Raw genomic sequence first — 22,187 nt, 5'->3', positions numbered from 1 at the left:
AGGGTGGGAGCGGGATGCGCCAACCGCCCCTCTGTAACTATTAGGATGCGCCGGCCCCCCTTTTCCTTGCCAAGTTGGATTCGCCCTTGTACCGCCGCTGGCGCCCGTGGGTTGTACCACTCTGCGAAAAGGGGGATATGCCACTTCCCTGCTTCCTCCACGCTACTTCCCTGCCTCCCCAGGATGATCCCCTGTGTTGCACGGGGGGCGTTACAGGGCGGAGGAGGCTCCGCACTCTGCGCGCGGCGAGTTGTCTCATTCCGCGCACTTCTTCTCCCTCCCCTGAAAGCCAAGTGGAACAGCTCAAGGGGGAAAGCGACATGAGGGGAGGGGACAGCGGGGCGTCGCTCTCCCGCCTTTTCGCAAAATGGTACAACCCGTAGGCGCTGGTAGAGATAGGAGGAAGAATCCAACTTGGCGAGGAAAAGGGGGGAGGAAGCGGCGAAACTTAGTGGCCGTGGTGAGGTGCGCGCATGCGGGGGACCGGAGCGGAGACAAAGGTGCCGCCGAGCCCCCCCCACCCCATCCCCGCATCCCTCCCCGGTTATAACGCGCCCCCCATTCCCATGGATGCGGGGGTCGCTCCATGCCCGGGGTGGAGCAGGAGGAGGGCGGGGGAATGGCGGGAGGGCGGCGGGCAGGAGGAGGAGGAGGTGGAGGCAGCAGCGCATCACCCGGGGGGGTGTCGGTGAAGATGTCGCTTCGCCGCGCCTACTCCATCAAGGACAAGCTCCAGGCCATCGAGAGGGTGAAGAAGGGCGAGCGCCAGGCGTCGGTGTGCCGGGCTTTCGGGGTGCCGGGGGGCACGCTGCGGGGGTGGCTGAAGGACGAGGCGAAGCTCCGCTGGTTCCTGGAGCAGCTCGGCGGCGAGGTGGGCACCCAGCGCAAGAAGATGCGCTTGGCCAACGAGGAGGAGATCGACCGCGCCGTCTACGCCTGGTTCCTCGCCCTGCGCCAGCACGGCGTGCCGCTCTCCGGACCCCTGATCCAGGCGCAGGCGGAAGCCTTCGCCCGGCAGATCTACGGGCCTGAGTGCACCTTCAAGGCGAGCCACGGCTGGTTCTGGCGCTGGCAGAAGCGCCACGGCATCTCCAGCCAACGCATCTACGGTGAGGGCGGCCTTCCCGCTGAGCCCGAGCGCGCCCCGGCCGCCCGCGCCGAGGTCCTGCCCGATGCCGGCGGCTACGGGGACGAGCAGATCTACAACGCCAACATCACCCGGCTCTTCTGGAAGCTTCTTCCCGGTGCTGGAATCGCGGCGAGGCGTCCGGCCCGCGGCGAGCGCGTCACGGTGCTGCTGGCCGCCAACTTGACCGGCTCCCACAAACTCAAGCCCTTGGTGGTCGGGGGTCTCCGCGATCCCGCCAGCCTCAGGCATCACAACCAGGAGAAATTCCCGGCTTGTTACCGCTACAGCCCCGAGGCCCGGCTGGCGCCGGCGCTTCTGAGGGCTTGGTTCTTTGAGGACTTCGTGCCGGGGGTCAAGCGGTACCTGCGGCGGAGCTGCCTGCAGCAGAAGGCTGTGCTGCTGCTCAGCTCCGCTCCATCCCGTTCTGCAGCGGGGGCTGAGGATTCCCCGCCGCTCCAGACTCCGGATGGGTCCATCCGCGCGCTGTTCCTCTCCAAGGGTCCCTCTGGGAGTGGTTTGGCCGGAGCAGGAGGCCGAATCCCGGCGCCGCTGGAGCAAGGGGTGGTGTCGGCCTTCAAGCAGCTCTACAAGCGGGAATTGCTGCGCTTGGCCGTGTCCTGCGGCGGCCCCGGCAGTCCCGCGGATTTTGTGCGCTCCTTCCTCCTCAAGGACATGTTGTACCTGGCTGGCCTCTCCTGGGATCTCATCCCGCCAGGATCCATCGAGAAGTGCTGGCTGCTGGGGCTGCGCGCCGCCTTCGAGCCCCAGCCCGGCGAGGAGGAGCACGGCGACACCCCGGGAGGGGATGAAGGTGGAGGGGACAGCAAGGTCTTCAGTGACCTGACCCACCTGGCTGCCTTGGCCTTCAAGCGCTTGGCTCCTGAGGAAGTGTCCGACTGGTTGCACTTGGACGACGCGGCTCCAGGTGCGGAGGAGGACGATGATGGTGAGGAGGACGTCGAGGAGGAAGGCGCCGAGGGCTGCGGGGCGGAGGAGGATGAGGAGGAGGAAGCGGCTGGTGGCAAAAAGGGCGGGGAAGGAGGAGATCCTTTGCTGCCCACGGCTCGGGAAGCCATCCAGGGTCTGGAGACAGCACTGCGCTGGCTGGAGGGACAGGACCCCCGGGAAGTGGGGCCGCTGAAGCTGGTGCAGCTCCGCTCCCTCATCTCCATGGCCCAGCGGCTGCGCCGCGGCCGCAGCCCCCAATCCTAGGGCAGGGGTGACCGCCACTTTTTGGCTACCAACCACCCCTGGTTGGCCACGGAGCTGGGGACACCCCGGTTGTCCCAGGGGGATGGTGGTGGAGGTGCCACTCGCCCCTCTGTGACCGTGATCAGGAAGCCCAGATGCCTGTAGGTCACAATTCAGGGGATTTTTGTGCAACAACTCGAATTCCAGGGTTGTTCCTTACCTAAATATACTTAGGAGGTGCTATTTTTTACATCCCTTGTGGACCCTGGTCACTGGCACTGCCAGAAAGAGGGTGGATGACCCCCCCACAAATTGCCCAGTTCCCCCAGTTCCATGGGGAGAAGGAGTGAGGGAAGAACCTGCTCAGTGTCCATGGGATAATGGGGGATGTTACACTGAAAAATCCCCAGATCCCAGAGCAGGGTTGAGGTGGGCACAGCCAGCTGGACATGGGCCACTCCTGTGGTGCTGCAGGGGAAATATTCCACCTTGGAAGAGGCAGGTGGCGCCCTTCCCACTGCCAAAACAGAATCCTGTTACATCAGGATGGTTTGGGGCTGGTTTAAGACAATTTCCTTCAGGCACTGGGTTGGGAAAGGGACACTTGGGTGGCACCCATGAGAGAGAGTCACCTCCATCATTCCCATCGCAGCTGGGAACACCTGGACCACGGAGACCTGCTGATCCAGGTACCATCATTGGAGCATCCTCGTGGAGCTGAAGGCTCCAGGGATGGGGTTGAGGTGTTCCTCACGGGGTTTGTGGGGTGGCCGGGGCTGGAGGACACATCTGGGTGAGTGGAGGTTGGAGCAGGGAGGGCTCCTGGCACTGCCTTGGAATATTGGAGGCATCTGATAGGAATTTACCTGATTTGGATGAAATTTTAAGGTATTTAACTGAATTACTGGAAGAGGGAAATGAAATTGACTCCTCAGTGCTGCTGTGCCCCATGTCAGTGGATGGGTGGGGGTTTTTACTTGTCAGTTCTTTGTCTCCTTGCTGCAGAGTTTATGGAAATTAAATGGATTTTTATTCCCATGTGGAGGTTGTCGTCTGTGAACTGTCACGTGGATCCATCCCAGAGGGATTTGGGGTGGCACCAGGGGGATCTTCTTGGGGTTGTGTCCTCTCCACTGTGGCTTTCTCCACGCCAATGGGGTGTAATTGTGTAAAATCACATTTCTGTTTATTATCTTTTGCACCAAAATCGCCCCACAAAAAGATTCTGGAGCTTGGGTGTGGCTCATTTCAAACGGGAGTTTGTGAATGAAAGAAAGTTTCAGTTGTGTGACAAAAATGTTGCAAAGATCAGCAGTGGGTGCTGGGCTGGAGGTCTTTGAACTGGTTTGGAGAGGTGAGAATATAAAATTATAGAACGGTTTGGGGTGGAAGGGACCTGCAAGGCCATCAAATTCCAGCCCTCTGCTGTGGTCAGGGACACTTTCCACTGTCCCAGGTGCTCCAAGCCCTTGGACACCTCCAGGGATGGGGCAGCCACAGCTTCTCTGGGAATTCCATTCCAGTTCCTCACCACCCTCTCAGGGAGGAATTCCCTCCCAATATCCCATCTAACCCTGTCCTCTGGCAGTGGAAAACCATTTCCTGTGCCCTGGCACTCCAGGCCCTTATCCAAAGTCAGGGGCTCAGCATCCAGATGTTCCCACCAGTGATGTTTTGCATGGAAAAAACCTTTCCATGCTCAAAGCAGTTCCAAAATCATCTCTAATTGCATCTGTGCAGGTGCTGGGAGGCAAGCAGAGCTTAATTAGGGCATGGAAAAGGCTCAGATCCTCTCCTGATGGGTAAGTTTGAGTTTCTACACCCTCGATATTCCTGGAGATGGGAACAGATCATGGCTTCCATCCCATTCCCTGCTGCCAGGGAAGGATCATGGTGCAGTTTTTTTGGCCGGTTGAGCTCTTGCCCATAGTTCTGGAATGTGGGCAGCCTCCTCATGGATGTGGCTCTGACCACAGGGATGCAGCCATTCTCCCAGCCCCAGCAGGGTTAAATTGGGATCCCCTCATTCCCAAAAGTCTCTCCCCAGTGCCACACATCCCACACCAGCTTCGTCCTTGGTGACCTGGGTGCCAGCACCGGCCTCAATGACCACGGAGCCAGCGTGGCATCCAGAAATCATGGATGTCACCTCCCCACGGAAGTGACCCCGTGGTGGCTTCCACAGCCCCCCAGGACCAGAGGAACCACAAAAATCCACACCCTCCCCATTGCTCTGGCCACGTTTATTTGGTTCCAGCCCTGCTGAGGTAACACGTGTCCACACCACCTCCCACCCTCATCCACGTTCTCCTGAAGATGTCAGGATCCTGCTCCTCAGAGGAGCTCGCTTTGGTCCCCGTCACCCCTCCTGTCCCAGAAGGGGTTTGTCCACTAGTCCTTGGCCATGTCACACGCCCGGTTGGTGGCCGCCTCCACGGCATCCATGACGGTGGCCCGGAGCGCTCCCTTCTCCAGCTGGTGCAGGGCGTAGATCGTGGTGCCCCCGGGCGTGCAGACATCCCCCCGCAGCTTCGCCGGGTGCTCTCCCGTCTCCAGCAGCATCTTGGCTGCACCCTGCGGGACACCAGGACACCAGGAAGGTCAGATTTGGGACTTCCCAAATTCCCCTTTCCATGGTTGGATGGCATCATCATCCCAATACCCCCATTGTGAGGGAATGTCGCCATGATATTTTCTGAATAATCCCTTTGCCAGGATTTTTTCTCCTAAGAAACCTCAGAGGAAAAGAAAAACAATAATTATCTGCAGCTGTGGAATGCAACAGGTGCATCTTTGATTGGTCCATGTTGGCTGTTTCTAATTAATGGCCAATCACAGTCAGCTGGCTTGGACTCTCTGAGAGTCACCAGCTTTTGTTATCATTCCATTCCTTTCTATTCCTTTCCAGCTTTCTGATGGATCCTTTATATTCTTTTTAGTATAGTTTTAGTATAGTATTTTAATATAATATAATAGCATAATATAATAAATCAGCCTTCTGAACATGGAGTCAAGATTCTCATCTCTTCCCTCATCCTGGGACCCTTGAACACAACCATAGAGGGACTGTCCCACCACCATGCCCTTCGCCCTTCTGGTGGCTTCATTTTTGCTTCCAAGAGGGGAAACTGAGGCAGAGCAGCATCCAGCACCTCCTCCCTCATCCCAGTGGATGTTGTGGGGCAGGAAGGAAGGGGGGCAATGCCAAGGACTCACCAGCAACGTCTGTGCCGCGATCCTGCTGGCCAAGGCTCCCGGCATTCCCATCTTCACCGCGCCCTCGGCCAGCGCCTCGGCAAACAGGTACACCTGGGAAAAGGAGATCATCCAGCGGTGAGCCAGGAGCAAGGGGGGGACCCCAAATCCCAGGACAGCATCCCCTGTCCCTCTGGCTTACGTAGGCCACGCCGCTGCCGCTGAGCCCGGTGTGGATGTCGATGTAGGACTCGGGGACCTCCTCGCAGAGGCCGCAGGAGGACAGGAGGCTCTTGAGGAGCGCGGCTTCCTCGTCACCCGCGTTGCTGCCCCGGGAGAAAACCATGGCCCCTGCCTGCACCACGCAGGGCAGGTTGGGCATGATGCGCAGCACTTTGGTCCAGGGCGGGAGGAGCTGGGAAAAGATGGGGATGGGAGAAGGGGTGCCAGCCCTGAGAAGAACCCAAGGGTGAGTGGAGACACTGGTGTGTGTCACCCATCAGGCTGGCGGAGAAGTGAGGAGCACGGGGACGGAGCTGGAGGGGCAGCCGGGTGGGGACAAGGCCACAGCGGTGTGTGCTGTGTGGGCCTGGGTGCACATGGAGGAGAAAGGAGAGGAGGAGGAGGAAAGGAGGAAGAGGAGAATGAGAGATGAAAAAGAAGGAAGAGAGAAAGGAAGAGAAAGAGGATGAGGACAAGGAAAAAGGAGGAGAGGAGGATGAGGAGGTGGATAAGGAGGAAGAGAAGGAGGAGAAGGAGCAGAAGGAGAAGGAGGAAGAGGAAAAAGAAAGGAGAGAGGAGGAGGAGGAGGAGAAGGAGAAGAAAGAGGACCAGGATGAGGACAATGAAAAAGGACGAGAGAAGGAGGATGAGGAGGAAGAGGAGGAGGAGGAAGAGGAGGAGGAGAAGAAGGAGGAGAAGGAAGAGGAGAAGGAGAAAGAGGAAAAAGAAAAGAGAGGAAGAGGAGGAGGAGAAGGAGAACCAGGATGAGGACAAGGAAAAAGGAGGAGAAAAGTAGGAGGTGGATGGGGAGGAAGAGGAGGAGGAGAAGGAGGAGAGTAAGGGAAAACAAAAGCAAAAGGAGAAGGAGAGAAGGAGAAAAGAAGAAGAAGGAAATGGAGAAGGAGGAGAAGAAGGAGGAGCAGGAGAGAAGGTGGAGCAGGAGAAGGAGAAAAGGAGAAGGAGAAAAGGAGAAGCAGGAGAGAAGGAGGAGCAGGAGAGAAGGAGAAAAGAAGGAGAAGGAAAAGGAGAAGGAGGAGTCTCACCCGCTGCAGTGTCTGGATGGTGACGCCGGCCACCAGGGACACGACGATGTGGTGGGACCCCACAGCAGGACGGATCTCCTCCAGGACACCCGGCAGGATGTGGGGTTTGGTGGCCAGGAAGACCAGGGTGCTCCTGTACACCACTTCCAGGTTGCAGTGCGTGGTCCGGCAGCCCAACTCCTGCCCAGGGACAGGGAGAGAGTTCACAGGCTGGAACCCCCAAAAACATCCCAAAACCAGCACCCTCATGGTAACAGCACGTCCAGAGGCAGGGACATGGCCTGGGGACCTGCTCTGGTCACAAAGCCACCGAGGCTCTGCCTGGATCTCACCCAGATCTGGGAAGGATGAGCCAAACCTCAGTGTGGAGAAAGGGTGCTCTGACCCCACAGTTTTGGGACACCCCAAAATCTCCCACCCCCTTGGCTCCACTCACCCGCCAAGCATCCAGGTTTTTGTCCGAGGGAGCGCTGGCCAGGACGTTGCTGGCTGGAACCTTCCCTGGGGGGACACAGGGAATGGGGTTAGTGGCCAGGGTGGCCCCAGGGTTGGGGGGATACCCCAGCACAGCCCAGACACCCCAATTTCCACCGGAATGTGACTACTACAATCCCAGCACGATCCCGAAGAGGGGCATGGGGCAAAGGGGGCTGGGGATGGATGCTGCTGGTGTGGCTGGCACCAGTCGTGTCAGGGTGCAGTGACAATGGAGGTGGCCCTAATGGGCAGGGCTGTCCCCACACCGTGCTATGGGACAGGGACAATCTGGGACACACGGGGAGCAGAGACAGGGCTATGCTCTCACTGTCTGTGGGACAGGGATGTTGGGAGAGAGGCAGGACAGGGCTGTCCTCATGTCCCCACACTGATCTGTGGGATAGGGACACCAGGGAAGAGCAGGGTTCCCGGGGAATAGCAGCAGGAAAGGGCTGTCCCCACGTCCGTCCAGTGCAGGACAGGAACCCAGGGAAGGGCTGGGACCTTGGGAACAGGCCAAGGCAGGACTGTCCCCATGTCCCTCCAATGGAGCACAGGGACCTGGGGAAGGGCTGGGACCTTGGGAACGAGCCACGACAGGATTGTCCCCACGTCCCTGCGCTGGAGGACAGGGACCCGGGGGCGGGCTGGCACTTTAGGAACAGGTCAGGACGCGACTGTTCCCATGTCCCTCCACTGGACAGCAGGGAAGGGAGTGCAGGGAGCGTCCAGAGCAGCGCTGTCCCTATGTCCCCCCACACTTCCCCGCGCCACAGGACGCCGGGAAGGCGCCAGACCAGGACTGTCCCCATGTCCCCTCCCCTGCCCGTGTGTCACGGACCCTCCGGTCGCTCCCCCGTCCCGTACCCGCCTGCAGCAGCCCCCGGACGAGCCCCCCGGCCATGCGCCCGGCGCCCACGAACCCGACCCAGAGCTCGGACGCCTCCATCGCTGCGCGAGGCCACGCCCCCACAACCACACCCCCGGCGCTGATTGGTCTCGAGCAGCCACACCCCTCTTTCCTATTGGTGGACCCACCTTTAAGGGGCGGGGTGAACGGTGTAAAGGGGGGAACTGCGCAGGCGCCGGCGCCACGTGGTCTGCGCAGGTGCACGCGCGGGGGTCCTGGAGGGAATTCCCAAAACCTTTCCAAATCCTTCCCAAACCTTCCCCGCAGGGCTCAGCGGAGCCCCGGCACCCCTGGGACCGCGAGGGGGTCCCCACCACGGGGGTGGGGGACTAAATTTGGCCTGGGGGAGGTCCCCAAAGTTGTCCGTGGATGTGGGAGGTGCTTCCCACTCTCCTGGCCCCACGGGGTCCCCCGCCCGCCGGCATCCTTGGGTTTGTGTGGGGGGACTCTCCGAGGGGGTGTCCCCTAATTTGTCGGTGGATGTGGGAGCTGCTTCCCACTCCAGGGTGCTCCTCACCCACTGGCATCCCTGGGATTATGGGAGGTTCCCTCAGTGGGGTGCAACCCTGAAATTTGGGGAGGGGGGGGCTTTGTAATTTGTACATGAATATGGGGGTTTTTCCTCACAGGACCCCCTCTGTTCCCATCATGCTGCTCCAGAGCTCCTGGGCTGTGCTGCTCCTCTGCGCCACTGCTGGGTTTTTGGGGTGGCTGGGCCTTGCTGCCCCCCCAGAGAAGGTGGGGACCCCCCTCCCGCCGCCCAGAGCTGGGGTTCCCCTCACAAATCCTCCTCGAGACAACCACGGGTGACAGCTGCTTCCAGGAGGAAGCCACATCCAAGGAGGTGTCACACCTGGACTCCTGTTACTGTCGGGTGGCTGTGGGAATCCCTCTGACTGGGAAATTTGGGTTCTGGGATCCCCCATCCTGGGCAGTCTCTTTGCTTGGGATGGTTTTTTGGGGGGTGAAGGCCAAACTCTGGGGTGAGCTCACACCTTTTTCCATATTTTGCATCCCCAAAACCCCTCCTCTGTTCCCCATCCTGTGCTGGGAGCACCCAGGAGTGCATTTGGGGTGTCCATGGGGAAATCCAGCATTCCCCCATCATCACCCCCCAAATATTCACCTCAGGAGGAGCTCTGGGAGACCTGGATGAGGTCAGCACTGGATGAGACCCCCGTGGCCCAGCTCGTGCAGGACATCGCCCACCAGATGTGTATGAGCCAGGGTTGGGATGCTGCAACATTCCCATATCCCACTTTGGCACTGATCCAACCTCTTTTCCCACCCCACAGGGAACCTGAGCAGCCGTTGGGCTGCAGAGCTCTGGGGTGGACACCAGGTTGTCCCATCCAACCTCCATCAGGAGCAGGAAAGACCTCAGGATGTTCATCCCCAACCAGGTGGGAACACAGTGAATCCCATTCCCAGCTTTTTTCACACCAGGATGCATCTTCCCCAGCTCATCCCACTGCTGTTTGCATCTTTCCTGTATGCAGAGAGCATCCTGGTCCTTCAGGAGGTGTTGGAGAAGCTGCAGAGGGTCAAGCAGAGCCTGGAGCTGATGCTGACGGCCTTGGAAGACGCACAAAGCCAGCTGGAAAAGCACCTGGAGCACCTCAAAGCCATCCCTGACCTGGATGGTGAGCGGGAATGGGGGCTGGAGGATCCATGGGAGCTGGTGGGTGCCAACACCGGGCTCTTCCTCCCCATCCCACAGGTCAGAGCCAAAGTGTCACCTCTTCCTGCATCCCACATGGCTCATTCTTCATGCTCCTGGTTCTCCCGCTGGTGCCAGCCCCATTCCAGACCATCCTTCTCCTCCTCTTCCTCGCTTCCAGCGCCCTCAGCATTCCAGCAATCTTCACTCTCCTGGTCCTTGCTGCAGCAGGTGGGGACAAGTGTGGGGATAGTGATGGGGGACAGACCACCCTGTGGGGAGGGCTCTGTCCTCTCCCAACCTCTCGTTTTCCCACAGGGCACTGGCTGCTGGCATCCACCTGCCGTGGTGCTGGAAGGATCCGGCCAGTGATTCCCCGGGAAAAGGCTCGGTACCGGCTCACCTCCACCCCGGAGAGGTAGGAGATGGTTGAGGAGGTGGCATGGAACCCTGGGGAGCTGCTGGGTCCCACCCTGGATCTTCCAGCCTGGATTTTCCACCCTGGAGACATCTGGCAGAAGTTCTCAGGAAGGGACAGGACACATCTTGGTGGCTTCCCTTTTGGACACCTCATCCCAACTCCTTCCATTTCTGTTCAGATGTTCCATCCTGGGTGTTCCATCCTTGGTGCCTCATCCTAGATTTCACATCCTGGATGTTCCACCCTGGAGCCGTCTGGCAGAAGTTTTAAGGAAGGGACAGGACACATCTTGGTGGCTTCCCTACAGCTTTTGGACATCTCATCCCAACTCCTTGCACCATTTTTGTTCATCCATCTTGCATGTCCCATCCTTGGTGCCTCATCCAGGATTTCCCATCCTGGATGTTCCACCCTGCAGACATCTGGCAGAGGTGTCCAGAGAAGGACAGGACACATCTTGGTGGCTTCCCTACAGCTTTTGGACCCCTCATCCCAACTCCTTGCACCGTTTCTGTTCAGATGTTCCATCCTGGATGTCCCATCCTTGGTGTCTCATCCGGGATTTCCCATCCTGGATGTTCCACCCTGGAGCCATCTGGCAGAGGTCTCCAGGGAAGGACAGGACATGTCTTGGATGGCTTTTCTGTAGTTTTGGGGCATCTCATCCCAACTCCATGTCCTGTTTCTGCTCAATGTCACATCCCTGGGTGTCCCATCCTGGAGCCATCTAGCAGAGGTCTCCAGGAAGGGACAGGATACATCCTGATGGCTTTCCTATGGCTTTTGGGCACCTCTTCCCACCTCCCTGACCTATTTCTGCTCAGAGAAGGGTGTGGAGAGGTGCATGTCTCCATGGTGGTGGTGACACAGAAGCCACCAAGGTGACAGGAGTCCGGTTTTCCTTCTTCCCACACAGGGAATGCGATATGGAGCTGCTGCAAGAGGAGCTGGACAGGATGGAGATGAGCTGCCTGCAAAATGAGAGGTGCCCACAAGGTGGGAGGTGTGATGGCTGTAGCCCACAGATCCACATCCCCATTTTGTGCTGGGATGTGTGTTATCCCAGAGTGTCCCCAAGCTCTGCCAGGGCATATGCCACCACCCCAGAGTGTCCCCATCCTCCACCTGGGAGCAGTGGGAGGGTATCTCCACCCCTGCCATGTTCTTGCAGAGCCCTCACACCTGGAGCAGCCCCAAGAGGTGGCCAGGGACATTCCCGAATTCACAGGGCAGGTGTCACCTGACGCCGGTGGTCAGAGGACAACACTGAGCTCATGTGAGGTAAGGTGCTGGGTGGGGTGTCCCCATGTTGGTGTTGTCCCCCAAAACCTGCTCTTGGGGGCCAGCTGGGTCTCCCTGAGGGTCAGGTCCTCCAAGGTTGGGGTGTCCTCACCATGGTGGCACCTCTGGGTGTGGGACAACCCCTTGACAGACAGGGTGGGGGACATGACACACAGGGAGGAATTTGGGGTGGAAAAGGGTGTCCTGAAGGATGGCCAAGGCACCCCAGGGGACAAGGGACATCTGCAGGAACCCTCTTCTTCCCAAACCAGGTGACACTGGAGCCGGTCATGGATGCTGGGAAGCTCTGGGAGCCCAAACCCTGCAGCCCAAAAGCCAACATGTGAGCACCAACCACCCAGAATGTCCCTTCTCCATGGCTTGGTGTCACTTCAGGGGGAGACCCTGCTGCTGGTGGCTTCCTGGGGTGCTGATGGGTGTCTCCTCTGTAGGTCCCTGTGCCAGGGGCTCACCAGGGCTGGACAGCGATGCCGGAAGAAAGCGATTCCCGGGCTGGAATTCTGCCACATCCACACCACCAGCAGTAACTTGGCTATGGATTCATCCCCCCATTTTTGACCCTCCACCCCCTCCCTGAGGGGTTTTAACCCTTTTTACAGCTATTCCAGATCCTGGTGGAGAACATGGAGCCTAAGGATGCCACTGGATGTGGGTACAGGGCAGATGTTCATTATCCCACCAGTTTTATGCTATTTGCATATATTTTAATAAATGCCACGTTTACAGCTGGAGTCTTTCCCATTCCTATCCTGAGATAGGGGGCTGTGGGATCATCCCCATGTGCCAAGAACAGCAGCAAATTCCCTGCTGCCATTTCCATGCCCTGGATTCCTGATTGCCTTCCCTTTATTACACCCAATTGCAGGTAATTAGTGTAGCTCATTAACAGCTCAGAGCCACCACCCTCTTGGACACAGCCATGGTGATGGCTCCAGTTGGCTCCTACCACTTGATCTGGGATCTTTTTGGGATGCCCCAACTTTCCTCCCCGCTGCCCTGGGCGTCCTGCGCCGCTCCCAGCAGTGGGGCAGGAATGTGGGAGCTGCTCCCCAGGCTCCCATTTTTACTTTGGAAATGTCACTGTCACCCCCCACCCAGCCCCGTCCTCTGCCCCAGCAAAGGACAACCCTGAGTTGAAGAGGATGATCCCGGTGCCAGGTGGTCCCAGTGCCGTCACTTCCTGGCGCTGGCATAGTTGGCATTGAACCAGGCACAGGTTTCCTTCACAGCTGGGGAGGGAGAAGATGGGATGGGTTTGGGGATTGGGAATGGATTTTGGGAACAGATTTTGGTCACAGAATCATGGGATGGGTTTGGGGATTGGGAATGGATTTTGGTCATAGATTCGTGGGATGGGTTTGGGGATGGGGAATGGATTTTGGTCAGAGAATCATGGGACAGGTTTTGGGATTGGGAATTGATTTTGGTCAGAGAATCATGGGATAGGTTGGGTTGGAAGGGACTTTTTTTAGGTCTTCTCATCCAACCACCATGCAACGAAACACCTCTCAGGAGACCAGGTTCCTCCATGTCCTATCCAACCTGATCTTGGATATTTCCAGGGATGGAGAAACCACCACCTCCCTGGGCAACACGTGCCAGCGTTTCACCACCCCCACTCCTCATCCAGAAAGGATGGACCACCTTGATGCCACCAAGGCTGATGGCACAGGGTAGGACCCCCGGTGTCTTCTGGAGACTCCCCTATCTCACCTTTCCTGAAAGGTGTGAACTGGAATCCAGGCAGGTACCGCCGGAGCTTGGCATTGCTGGCTGTCTTCTTGAACTGCCCGTCAGACTTGGTGGTGTCAAACTGAGATGGGAATGATTAAGGAGGAAAAACACATCTTGCTTTTGCTCCTTGGGTGGGAAGGATCCTCTGGATCATGGAATCTCCCAGGGGAGCTGGTGGGAAGAGGGGCTTAGACTTTTGTGAAGGATACAACGAGCTCTCCCCTGAATTCCATAGCCTCTGCGATGGCCTCTGCCGCTTCCCGGATGGAGACTTCATCTTCTTCTCCCACTGTGGAGAAGGGAAGGATTGTGGCTGTTCCCTCATGGAGAGAAGACTCCTGGGGGACAGCCAGGGCTTACCTGACAAAATGATTGGTTCCACCTCATCGTATTCCCGCAGCACCCAAACGAAAAGTCGTGCCAGGTCCTGTGGAAGAGCAGACAACTCCTGGAGAGGTCACTGATATCTCCCAGTCTTCCCATCCCAAGGGGACACAACTCTGGGGATGTCCCAGGACAAGCCAGGGGGGTTCAGACCCCTCTGGGGTGCTGACAGTGGGTCTTCCAGCCCCATTCCCTGCTTCCCAAGGCCACACCTACCAGGGAATAGATGAACTGTCTCCTGGGATTGCCCGTTCCCCAGACGGTCAGAGCAGAGCCGGACTCTGAAGGAGGAAGGAGCCATGACCACCAGAGCCACCTCTAACCACCCCACAAAGCAGGTGAGAGACAAAAAAACCCCTCATTTCTCCCCAGAAAATCCCTGGAAGTCCTGCCACCCTCACGTTTGGCCAGGTAGACCTTGTGGATGAGCCCTGGCAGGACGTGGCCATCCTCGATGTTGAAGTTGTCGTGTGGCCCAAAGACGTTGGTGGGAATGACGGCGGTGAAGCGTCGGCCATGCTGCTCGGAATAACCCCTGGATGAGAGCAGGGAAGGGATGGTGGGTGGGCTGTCAAGCCCCTTCCTCCAGCACTGATGTGTGCCCAAAAAACGCCGGCCAGCAGGACCTTCACCTGCTGAGCCCAGGTATTTCCCCAACTTCCACCTGGAATTCCCACTGGATTCCCCTTGCCTTGAAAACCAAAGGCTGTGCTCCCATGTCCCCAGTTCACCTGTTTTGGACATCAATCATCCTCTTGGCATAGGAGTAGCCAAAGTTGGAGCTGTGAGGTGGCCCGTTGTGGATCTGGGAATATCAGAGCGGATAAATTAAGCAGGGGAGGGGTTTTCCCTGGATTTTGTGTGGGAATGGGGATTCTCACCATGGTCTCATCAATGGGATAGGTGGTCTTGTCTGGGAAGATGCAGGTGGAGAGGCAGGAGACCACCTTCTGCACTCCCAGCTCGTGGGCGGAGTGCAGCACGTTGTCGTTGATGTGGATGTTTGTCCTCTGGGAAAAGGGACATTTATCAGGATCGTGGAGCTGGGGATCCCCAGATCCCTTCATAACAACTCATTAAAAACTCCAGAAACCACTGGAGCTCTGGTTTGGCTCTGGGAGCAGAGCAAGCCACATCCCTGTGTGTCCATATCCCAATTTAGGGAGCGCAGCACCCACAGGGATCCCGGCAGTGCCAATTCCCTGGGTGCTCACCCAAAAATCCAGGTTGGAGCGGATGTTTTTGAAGAGGCCTCCGACCATGGCGGCCAGGTGGATGACGTGGGTGGGTTTGTGCCTCTCAAACAGGGCTTTGGTCTCAGAGCTGCTCCTGGAATGGGAAATTTTGGGATTCAGTGGGGTCAGCGGAGCAAATGGAGGTGCTCCTGAGGAAAAACCCAGTCCTTAGAAAGGAAATGTTGGGGTTTGGTGGGGGCAGACTGGGGAGTTTCTAAGGAAAAACCCAATCCTGGGATAGGAATATTTGGAGTTTAGTGAGGTCAACAGAGCAGACTGGGGTCTTTCCAAGGGAAAACCAAATTCTGTGATGGAAAATTTTGGAGTTTGTCAGGGTCAACAGAGCAGACTGGGCTGTTTCCAAGGGAAACCCAAATTCTGGGATGAGAAAATTTAGGATTGAGTGAGGTCAACAGAGCACAATGGGGTGTTTCTGAGGAAAAACTCAATGCTGGGATGGGAAATTTTGGGGTTTGTCAGGGTCAACAGAACAGACCGAGTTTTTTCCAAGGAAAAATCAAACACTGGAATGGGAAAATTTGGGATTTGGTGGAGTCGACACAGCAAATTGAGGCATTTCCAAGGAAAAGCAAAATCTTGAGATGGGAAATTTTGGGGTCATCAGAGCAGATTGGGGTGTTTCCAAGGAAAACCCAAATCCGGGGATAGGAAATTTTGGGGGTCACCAGAGCAGATTGGGGTGTTTCCAAGGAAAAGCCAAATCCAGGGATAGGAAATTTTGGGTCACCAGAGCAGACTGGAGTGTTTCCAAGGAAAAGCCAAATCCAGGGATAGGAAATTTTGGGGTCACCAGAGCAGACTGGAGTGTTTCCAAGGAAAAACCAAATCCAGGGATAGGAAATTTTGGGGTCACCAGAGCAGACTGGGGTGTTTCCAAGGAAAAACCAAATCCAGGGATAGGAAATTTTGGGTCACCAGAGCAGATTGGGGTGTTTCCAAGGAAAAACCAAGAGCAGGGATGGGTTTTTTTGGGGTTGATAGAGCAAATTCCGGGGTTTCCAAGGGAAAACACCCCAACTCACGTCAAGTCAGCGTCTCGGGAGGACACAAAGATCCACTCCTCGTCCGGCTGCCCCTCTCCATCGGCCACCACCTTCTCGATGGCTCTGCCCACCAGGCCGGTGCCACCTGTCACCAGGATGCGCTTGGTCACCTCCGTCATGGCCAAAACCCTGCAGGGAGGAGCCGGGGGGACAAGCTGGGATCACCTCGGCATGGACCACCCTGGTGTGGGCAGCCACGAGCATCGCCCACGCCCCAGGTAAGTGGGATCGGGGTTTTTGGGGGAAATTTCTGCGTTTCTGGGCAAAAAGGGGCGTGTTTGGCTGTGAAACTCCTCAGGTGGAGGCCACCTGGGCCAGGGCCAGACCTGCCACGTGGCACTGCCCGGCCTCTGGAAAGGGAGGGGCACCTGCACCTCCAGGTGTGTGCCCCAAATCTCCTTTTCCACCCCCAAATTGCCTCCCACACCCCAAATCTCCCCCTGCACCTCAGGGGATGAACCCCAGATCTACTCCCGAACCCAGAATCTTGTGTCTGCACCCCAAATCTCCACCTGCACCCCAAATCTCCTTCTGTACCCCAAATCTCCCTCTGCACCCCAGATCTCCCCCTGAAGCCCAAATTTGCCCCCGCGCCCCAAATCTTGTGTTTGCAACCTAAACCTTCCCTGCACCCCAAATCCCAGCTGCGCACCCAGGACTGCATCCCACGCCTCCCCTGCCCCTCAAACCCCAGCACTGCTCCCCAGATCCCAGCTCTGAACCCAGTCCTAACCCCCCCAACCTCTCCTGCACCCCAAATCCCTCTCCTGCACCCCCGTCTCCCCGCACCCCCTCCCGTCCCGCAGCGCGTCCCCCCTCCCAAACCACAACCTCCCGTCTCCCTGCCCTCCCCACCGCCCTGTCCCCCCACTCTGGGGACCCCCCGCTTCTCCTCCCCACAGGCCTGGGGGGGCTCCTGTCCCCCCAAATTTCCCTTAATGGGGTGAGGGGAGCCTCTCACCCTCGGCTGGATTCGGGGCCACTCGGGTACGCTCGGATCCGCTCGGCTGAGTTCGGCCGCCTCGGCTCGGCTGAGTTCGGGTTGAGTCGGGAGGGGCTCGTCTATGTTCGGCTGTACGCGGCTCGGCTCGGCTGGATTCGGTTGCGCTCGGGGCTGCTCGGCAGTGCTTCGTGGAGTTTCGGCTAGCTTCGGTTGCTCTCGGCTCGGTGGGGGCTCGGCTGGATTCGGAGTCACTCGGGTAGGCTCGTTGGTGTCTCGGCTGAGTTCGGCTTCGCTCGACTCGGTTCGTCTCGGCCCGGTGAAGGTTCGGCTACACTCGGCTTTTTCCGCCGCCGTCACCGGGCGCTGCCGCTTGGCTCGTCGGGAAATGTAGTCCGTGCCTGGGAGCAGGGGAAAGGAGAGGGCGCAGGGGAGAAGATTTTGGGAAGGGATGAGGGAAAGGGGTGCAAGGAAGGAAGAAGTGCAGGGAAGATAAATGGATGCAGGGGGAGGGAAGGAGGTGCACGGAAAATGGGGTGCAGGGTAGGGAATGGAGGTACAGGGACAGGAAAGGGTGGATGGGAAGGGGGTGCAAGTGCAGGGGAAAGGAAAGGAGAAGGGAAGAGGCTGCAGGGCTTTTAAGTGGGTTCATGGGAAGGGGTGCAGAAGCAAGGAAAGGGGCGCAGGAAAGAAAGGGGATGCAGGGAAAGGGGTATCCTAGGTGTCCCCCCCAAAGGGACTAATCAAAATGGATTTCGATATGAAAATGTTTTAATCACTTTTAATGCGCTTAAGCCAAGATTAAAAATGAGCAGAGCTTTCCTGCGTGTGGGGGATGGTTTCGAAGGCACCCTCTCCACCCCCACATCCAGCTGGCTTTCCCCTCGGGATTTTTGCGAGGCAAAGGCAGGGCTTTGCCCTAAATTAAAATTTTAAAAGTGGAATTAAGGGAGACCCAGCCAGGAATTTCCACATTCCTCCAGCCAAAGCCCCGGGTAACCCCAGTGTCGAGGAGCAATAGAATGGGAGTTTTTCATTCCTTTTTTCCAGGCTGAGACCTGGAAATTTGCATATTTAAAGATGTCACCTTGTGCCTCTGTCCCCTGGAAGTGCCCATCCCCTCTCCCAGCTGAGCCCCACCATGTGCTCAGCCCTTCCAGGCCTTTCCCAGCTCCAAAATCCCACTCCTGGGGGTCTTGGTGTTGTTCCCACCTGATGTTTTACAGGATTCCCTGGCTGATCTCACCCACGGAGCCAGGGATGGACGCTGAAGCTCCTTCTCCATGGCCAGCTAATTTTACGTCCCTCCTGCATCCTCCATGAGACACTGAGGTTTGGCAAGAAGAAACCTCACGCTGATGTTGGGATGAGTCAGATCCAGCTGCATCCACGCTTCCACCTCACTCCACGGCAAAATTATGGAAAAAAAAAGGTTTGGGTTGGAAAAAAATCATTCCCGTAAATAAAAGTCAGCCCATTCCAACCCCCTGCCGTGGGCAGGGACACCTTCCACTAGACCAGGTTGCTCCAACCTGGCCTTGAATGCTCCCAGGGATGGGGGGGGAAAGCCAAGGAAGATTTTCCACGTGCTGGTGGGAGGATAAGATCTTCCTGCTGCCTCCTGCAAGTTTTGGGAGACTAATTAGGGATAAAACCATGTTTCGGCCAAGGAATTGCTGGGAGGTGGCGCAGCCAAGAGCTGCTGTGACAGCACTCGAATAACCACGGTGTTGCATTAAATGTAGTAATTTTGGAGCTTAAATATGCTAATTCTGGGGCTAATTACCAAAGAAATGTTGGAGCACGAGGGAAGATCACAAGGGAAAGGGATAAAGTTGCGGCGACCACATGGGATGGACTCGTTTGTTAATGAAATATCACCCAGGCTCCTGATGTTATCTAACAAGGCCTTGGGATTTGAGGATCAAAGCCTGGAGCAGACCCATTAGCTCATCTGGGCAGGGCGTCTGCGTGACACGATCCAGAGGACATCCCAGGACCTTCCAGCCGGCAGGATAAAGCTTGGGTGGCTTGGCCAGATCCTGTCGGAGAACCGCTGCTCCGTGTGAGGCGTTGTTTCCGTAACGAAGCTTCCTTGTGGGTGACCTATTTCTCTGGAACGGGCCCGGTTTTGGGTCCAGCCCCACTCCCTGCTCTGCCCTCCCCGTGCCTCCTAGGAAAGTGGGGCAGATGGGTCTGAGATTCCCAGGTAGAGCCTCTCCCAGGTGGAAGCTGTCCGAGGATGATGCTTTACAGCTGCAGCCAAGCTCCAGGAGGCCAGGTGAGACAACTCTAAGCATCTCTTCCCTGCTAAAATTCCAGTTTTGTGGCTCTTTTTTAGGGAGTAGCACACCAGCAGTGACCCTTTTTCCAGGCCTTGTCCCAGAGGATGGCCTGTGCCAATTTCCATAGGGATTGGGGGTTGCTCCCCACAATGTGCAGCCCTTTGGCAATGGGACTTATCCAAAAGCACAGAGGGGAAAGACTGGGATGGGGGTGGTGGCTACAGATATTCCAAGAAATCCTGTTCATGGGATTGGGAACAGCTGCCACACAAGAATGTCCCTTCCACCATCATTTTAGATTTGGTCTTGTCGAGTCCAGTCCTCTGGAGGAGGGAGGTGAACCTACCCCTGCTCCATGTTGGGGTTTGGGGTTATTCTGGGAGTGGGATCTTGGCTAGGTGGGTGTGAATCCCATCGGGAGAAGTACTGGAAGAGATGTCACCTCTTCCATTTGCTTGGGGTCTCTTTGGATGGAGTACAGAGAACTGGGCAGGACCCAGGGGACCTGGAATTCCCAGGGTGGATGGGAGAGAGGAATGTGGGCACAGGGCACTGTGGATGTGGATCTGAGCCTCCTCCCAGTGTTCTCTGGCACCCACGTGAGCTGACTGTGCCCAAAAAGAGCGTCTCTGGCGCAGGTTTGGGATGAGGCAGACATCCCGCTGGGCCTGGCTGCTTGGGCATGTCCCAGGACCTTGGGAAGGTGGAATCCTGCTCTTGTTTCAGTCCAAGTGTTGATGTCAAGCTGGATGAACTCCAAGGTGAATGAGTATAAGAACACGGATTACTTAAATTTGTCTTTTTGTGGGCTAGACTTTACTTTAAGATGAGCTGAAGTTGGTGCCTCAAGGCCAGCCAGGGGAAATGCACTATTTAACTAAACTGAGAAATAAAAAGGCCAAACAGTTCCAAACCTATTCCCTCTCTCCTTTCCCAGCTCAGCTGCAGGGGCTGTTTAGTTTTGGTTTTAAGGAAGGGCTTTGTTCCTCAGCAAACTCTTTCTCTTTGAACCAAATCTGATTCCAGCTGTGCATGGAGTTCTCTGCCTCTCTGGGCTCCAGCTGCTCCAGAGATGTTATTTTAATTTGCTTTTGATGAATATTTTAGTGCTGCCAATAGCCCTGGAGACTTTGAATTCGTGTGCCAGCCCAGAGCTCACCTGTTTGCCGGGAGCCTTTGTACAGACAAAAAAAAAAAAAAACACATCAAAGGAGAAGAAAGAGTGAACGTCACTGGTGAGAAGCAATGTGGGGAGACCAAAGATCTTTATGACCCAAAAATCCACGTTGGAGTATCAAAACTGGGAGGCAAAGAGGCATGAAGGTGGCACAAGGGGCACCATCTTCTCAGGAGGGTCACAGGCTTGTTCCTCCACCTTGTTCCAAGGTCTCCATGCTACACCTCAGGAGTCCACAGTGACTTGGTGGGAGTCAAGTCATAATGGGCACATGATGTGTGACCTCAGAGCAGAGGGTTGGTGGCTTGGGGCCACCAGCACAGATGATCCAGGGACCATGAAAAGGGAGAAGAATGCCCTGGAGGCTCCCTTCATGGGACCCTGCAGTGAGGAGAGAAAGGGGAATCTCCATCAGGGATCAGTTGATGACATCATAACAAGGTGAGATCTTGACCTGGAAAGTCCCAGGGAGGTGGAATGGGGACTGTCCAGCCATGTGGAGAATGCAACAATGACCATCATGTGGATCAGCTGAGGAACTCACAGAACGGGGTGTGATGGCCTGGAAACACTGGTAAACCAAGGTCCTTGCAGGAAAAGGGGACAAGGAAATGGGACCTTCATTGGGTGGTCCAGGCACCCCTCTGAAAGTGAAGATGGTGTCACGGAGACTGCAGCTGTTTAGGCTGGGAGCAAAGTGTCTGTGCTGGGTGTAGCTGCAAGAAGTCTGGTATAAGAATGGGAGGCATCTGAGGCTATGCTGAAGGAAAATTTTATTTAGGCAAAAGAATGAATAGACAGGAGCAGCAAGTGGAAGAGATCCAATGTCAAGTTCAAGTAGGGCAGCCATCAGCCAAGGTGCTTTGGTTACAGGAGCTGTTGCCAGAGGCCAGAGCTGGTGGTGTCAGGGGTGGTGCTGAGGGCCCTTAGCAGATGGAGGCATAGCCCCTTCTGCCAGAGCAGCCCAGGCCTGCCAGGCTAAAGCCAAAGCCAAATCCACCAGAGATGGGCTGTCCCTGGGCACTGAGCTCAGTGCCCAGAGCAGCCGAGGAGGTGGATCCGACAGCGGTGCTCTGGGGGAAGGAGGTCATGATGGGTCCTGGCAGGGTGACCGTCACAGGGGGAGGCTGGATAACAACACGGGAATCCTGGATTTGCAGGACAGAGGGCTCGTTGCAGCTGTTGGCCAGTGGGGTGGGTCCGTAGGGTCGGCAGAGGCTGTTGCAGGCCATGGGTGTGGTGTGGAGGGTGCCTGGAAGAGAGAGGGGTGAGGCAGGGCAGGGGCATGGGGCGATTTGCAGGACAGAGGGCTCGTTGCAGCTGTTGGCCAGCGGGGTGGGTCCGCAGGGTCGGCAGAGGCTGTTGCAGGCCATGGGTGTGGTGTGGAGGGTCCTGGAAGAGAGGGGGGTGAGGCAGGGCAGGGATGTGGGGTAGCAAGGGGCAGTGAAGGAGTGTGGGGCTGTTGTGGGGCTGTGGGGAGGTGTGAGGGCTGCTGAGGCTGGGGTTGAGCGTGGTGGCAGAGAGGGCCCAGGGATGCAGGAGCAGGAGTGTCAGGGGCTTGAGACTCACCTGGTTGTCGGCAGGAATCAGGAGGAGTGTGTGAGGGAGAGAGGCTCTGGGCTGGCTTTTATGCTGGATCAGGAGAGGCGGGACAGCCTTGTGCCATGGCCTTGGGGCATTTTGCAGGCCTGGTGAGTGCTGAGGTAAGGAGTGGTTTGCTCCCCACAACTCTGCAGTGTCATGTCCTGCTCTTGAGGCCATGACCTTGGCAGCAGCTTTTAAATCCAAGTATTAGAGACCAAAGGCTGTGGTTGAAGT

General features: G+C 57.0%; 4 protein-coding genes across 5 annotated transcripts; 2 read left to right on the top strand and 2 right to left on the bottom strand.

The window, feature by feature from the left end:
* The first annotated feature begins 26 nt into the window (after positions 1 to 26).
* On the top strand, positions 27 to 3,358 carry TIGD5 (tigger transposable element derived 5). Its single transcript, XM_041399641.1, has one exon. The coding sequence runs from the start codon at positions 587 to 589 to the stop codon at positions 2,339 to 2,341; it is 1,755 nt and encodes a 584-aa protein (XP_041255575.1). The 5' UTR covers positions 27 to 586; the 3' UTR covers positions 2,342 to 3,358.
* Positions 3,359 to 4,550: 1,192 nt separating this feature from the next.
* On the bottom strand, positions 4,551 to 8,222 carry PYCR3 (pyrroline-5-carboxylate reductase 3). Of its 2 annotated transcripts, none has more exons than XM_041399653.1 (6): positions 8,125 to 8,222; positions 7,217 to 7,281; positions 6,781 to 6,960; positions 5,718 to 5,930; positions 5,537 to 5,629; positions 4,551 to 4,894 (listed from the first exon to the last, which is right to left on the bottom strand). In XM_041399653.1, the coding sequence occupies exons 1-6, from the start codon at positions 8,204 to 8,206 to the stop codon at positions 4,712 to 4,714; spliced, it is 816 nt and encodes a 271-aa protein (XP_041255587.1). In that variant the 5' UTR covers positions 8,207 to 8,222; the 3' UTR covers positions 4,551 to 4,711. The 2 variants fall into 2 exon arrangements, with proteins under 2 accessions (XP_041255587.1, XP_041255588.1); XM_041399654.1 differs by having other exon boundaries at positions 5,718 to 5,870.
* A 133-nt stretch (positions 8,223 to 8,355) lies between these two features.
* Positions 8,356 to 12,219, top strand: LOC121333377 (protein brambleberry-like). Its single transcript, XM_041399658.1, has 12 exons — positions 8,356 to 8,365; positions 8,797 to 8,905; positions 9,299 to 9,383; positions 9,463 to 9,570; positions 9,667 to 9,810; positions 9,888 to 10,058; positions 10,146 to 10,245; positions 11,165 to 11,244; positions 11,420 to 11,529; positions 11,802 to 11,872; positions 11,982 to 12,073; positions 12,159 to 12,219. The coding sequence occupies exons 2-12, from the start codon at positions 8,816 to 8,818 to the stop codon at positions 12,182 to 12,184; spliced, it is 1,077 nt and encodes a 358-aa protein (XP_041255592.1). The 5' UTR covers positions 8,356 to 8,365; positions 8,797 to 8,815; the 3' UTR covers positions 12,185 to 12,219.
* Positions 12,220 to 12,232: 13 nt separating this feature from the next.
* On the bottom strand, positions 12,233 to 17,230 carry GFUS (GDP-L-fucose synthase). The gene is made up of 11 exons (XM_041399660.1): positions 16,929 to 17,230; positions 15,947 to 16,096; positions 14,883 to 14,997; positions 14,550 to 14,678; positions 14,400 to 14,473; positions 14,070 to 14,203; positions 13,885 to 13,949; positions 13,645 to 13,711; positions 13,494 to 13,573; positions 13,264 to 13,363; positions 12,233 to 12,779 (listed from the first exon to the last, which is right to left on the bottom strand). Exons 2-11 carry the CDS (start codon positions 16,084 to 16,086, stop codon positions 12,724 to 12,726), a joined length of 960 nt encoding a protein of 319 aa, XP_041255594.1. The 5' UTR covers positions 16,087 to 16,096; positions 16,929 to 17,230; the 3' UTR covers positions 12,233 to 12,723.
* Positions 17,231 to 22,187: the final 4,957 nt, after the last annotated feature.

This window comes from Onychostruthus taczanowskii, unplaced genomic scaffold (assembly GCF_017590055.1).
Source record: "Onychostruthus taczanowskii isolate IOZ18803 unplaced genomic scaffold, ASM1759005v1 scaffold169, whole genome shotgun sequence".
NCBI classification, from domain to species: Eukaryota; Metazoa; Chordata; class Aves; order Passeriformes; family Passeridae; genus Onychostruthus; species Onychostruthus taczanowskii.
This window is presented reverse-complemented; position numbering and strand designations above follow the sequence as displayed.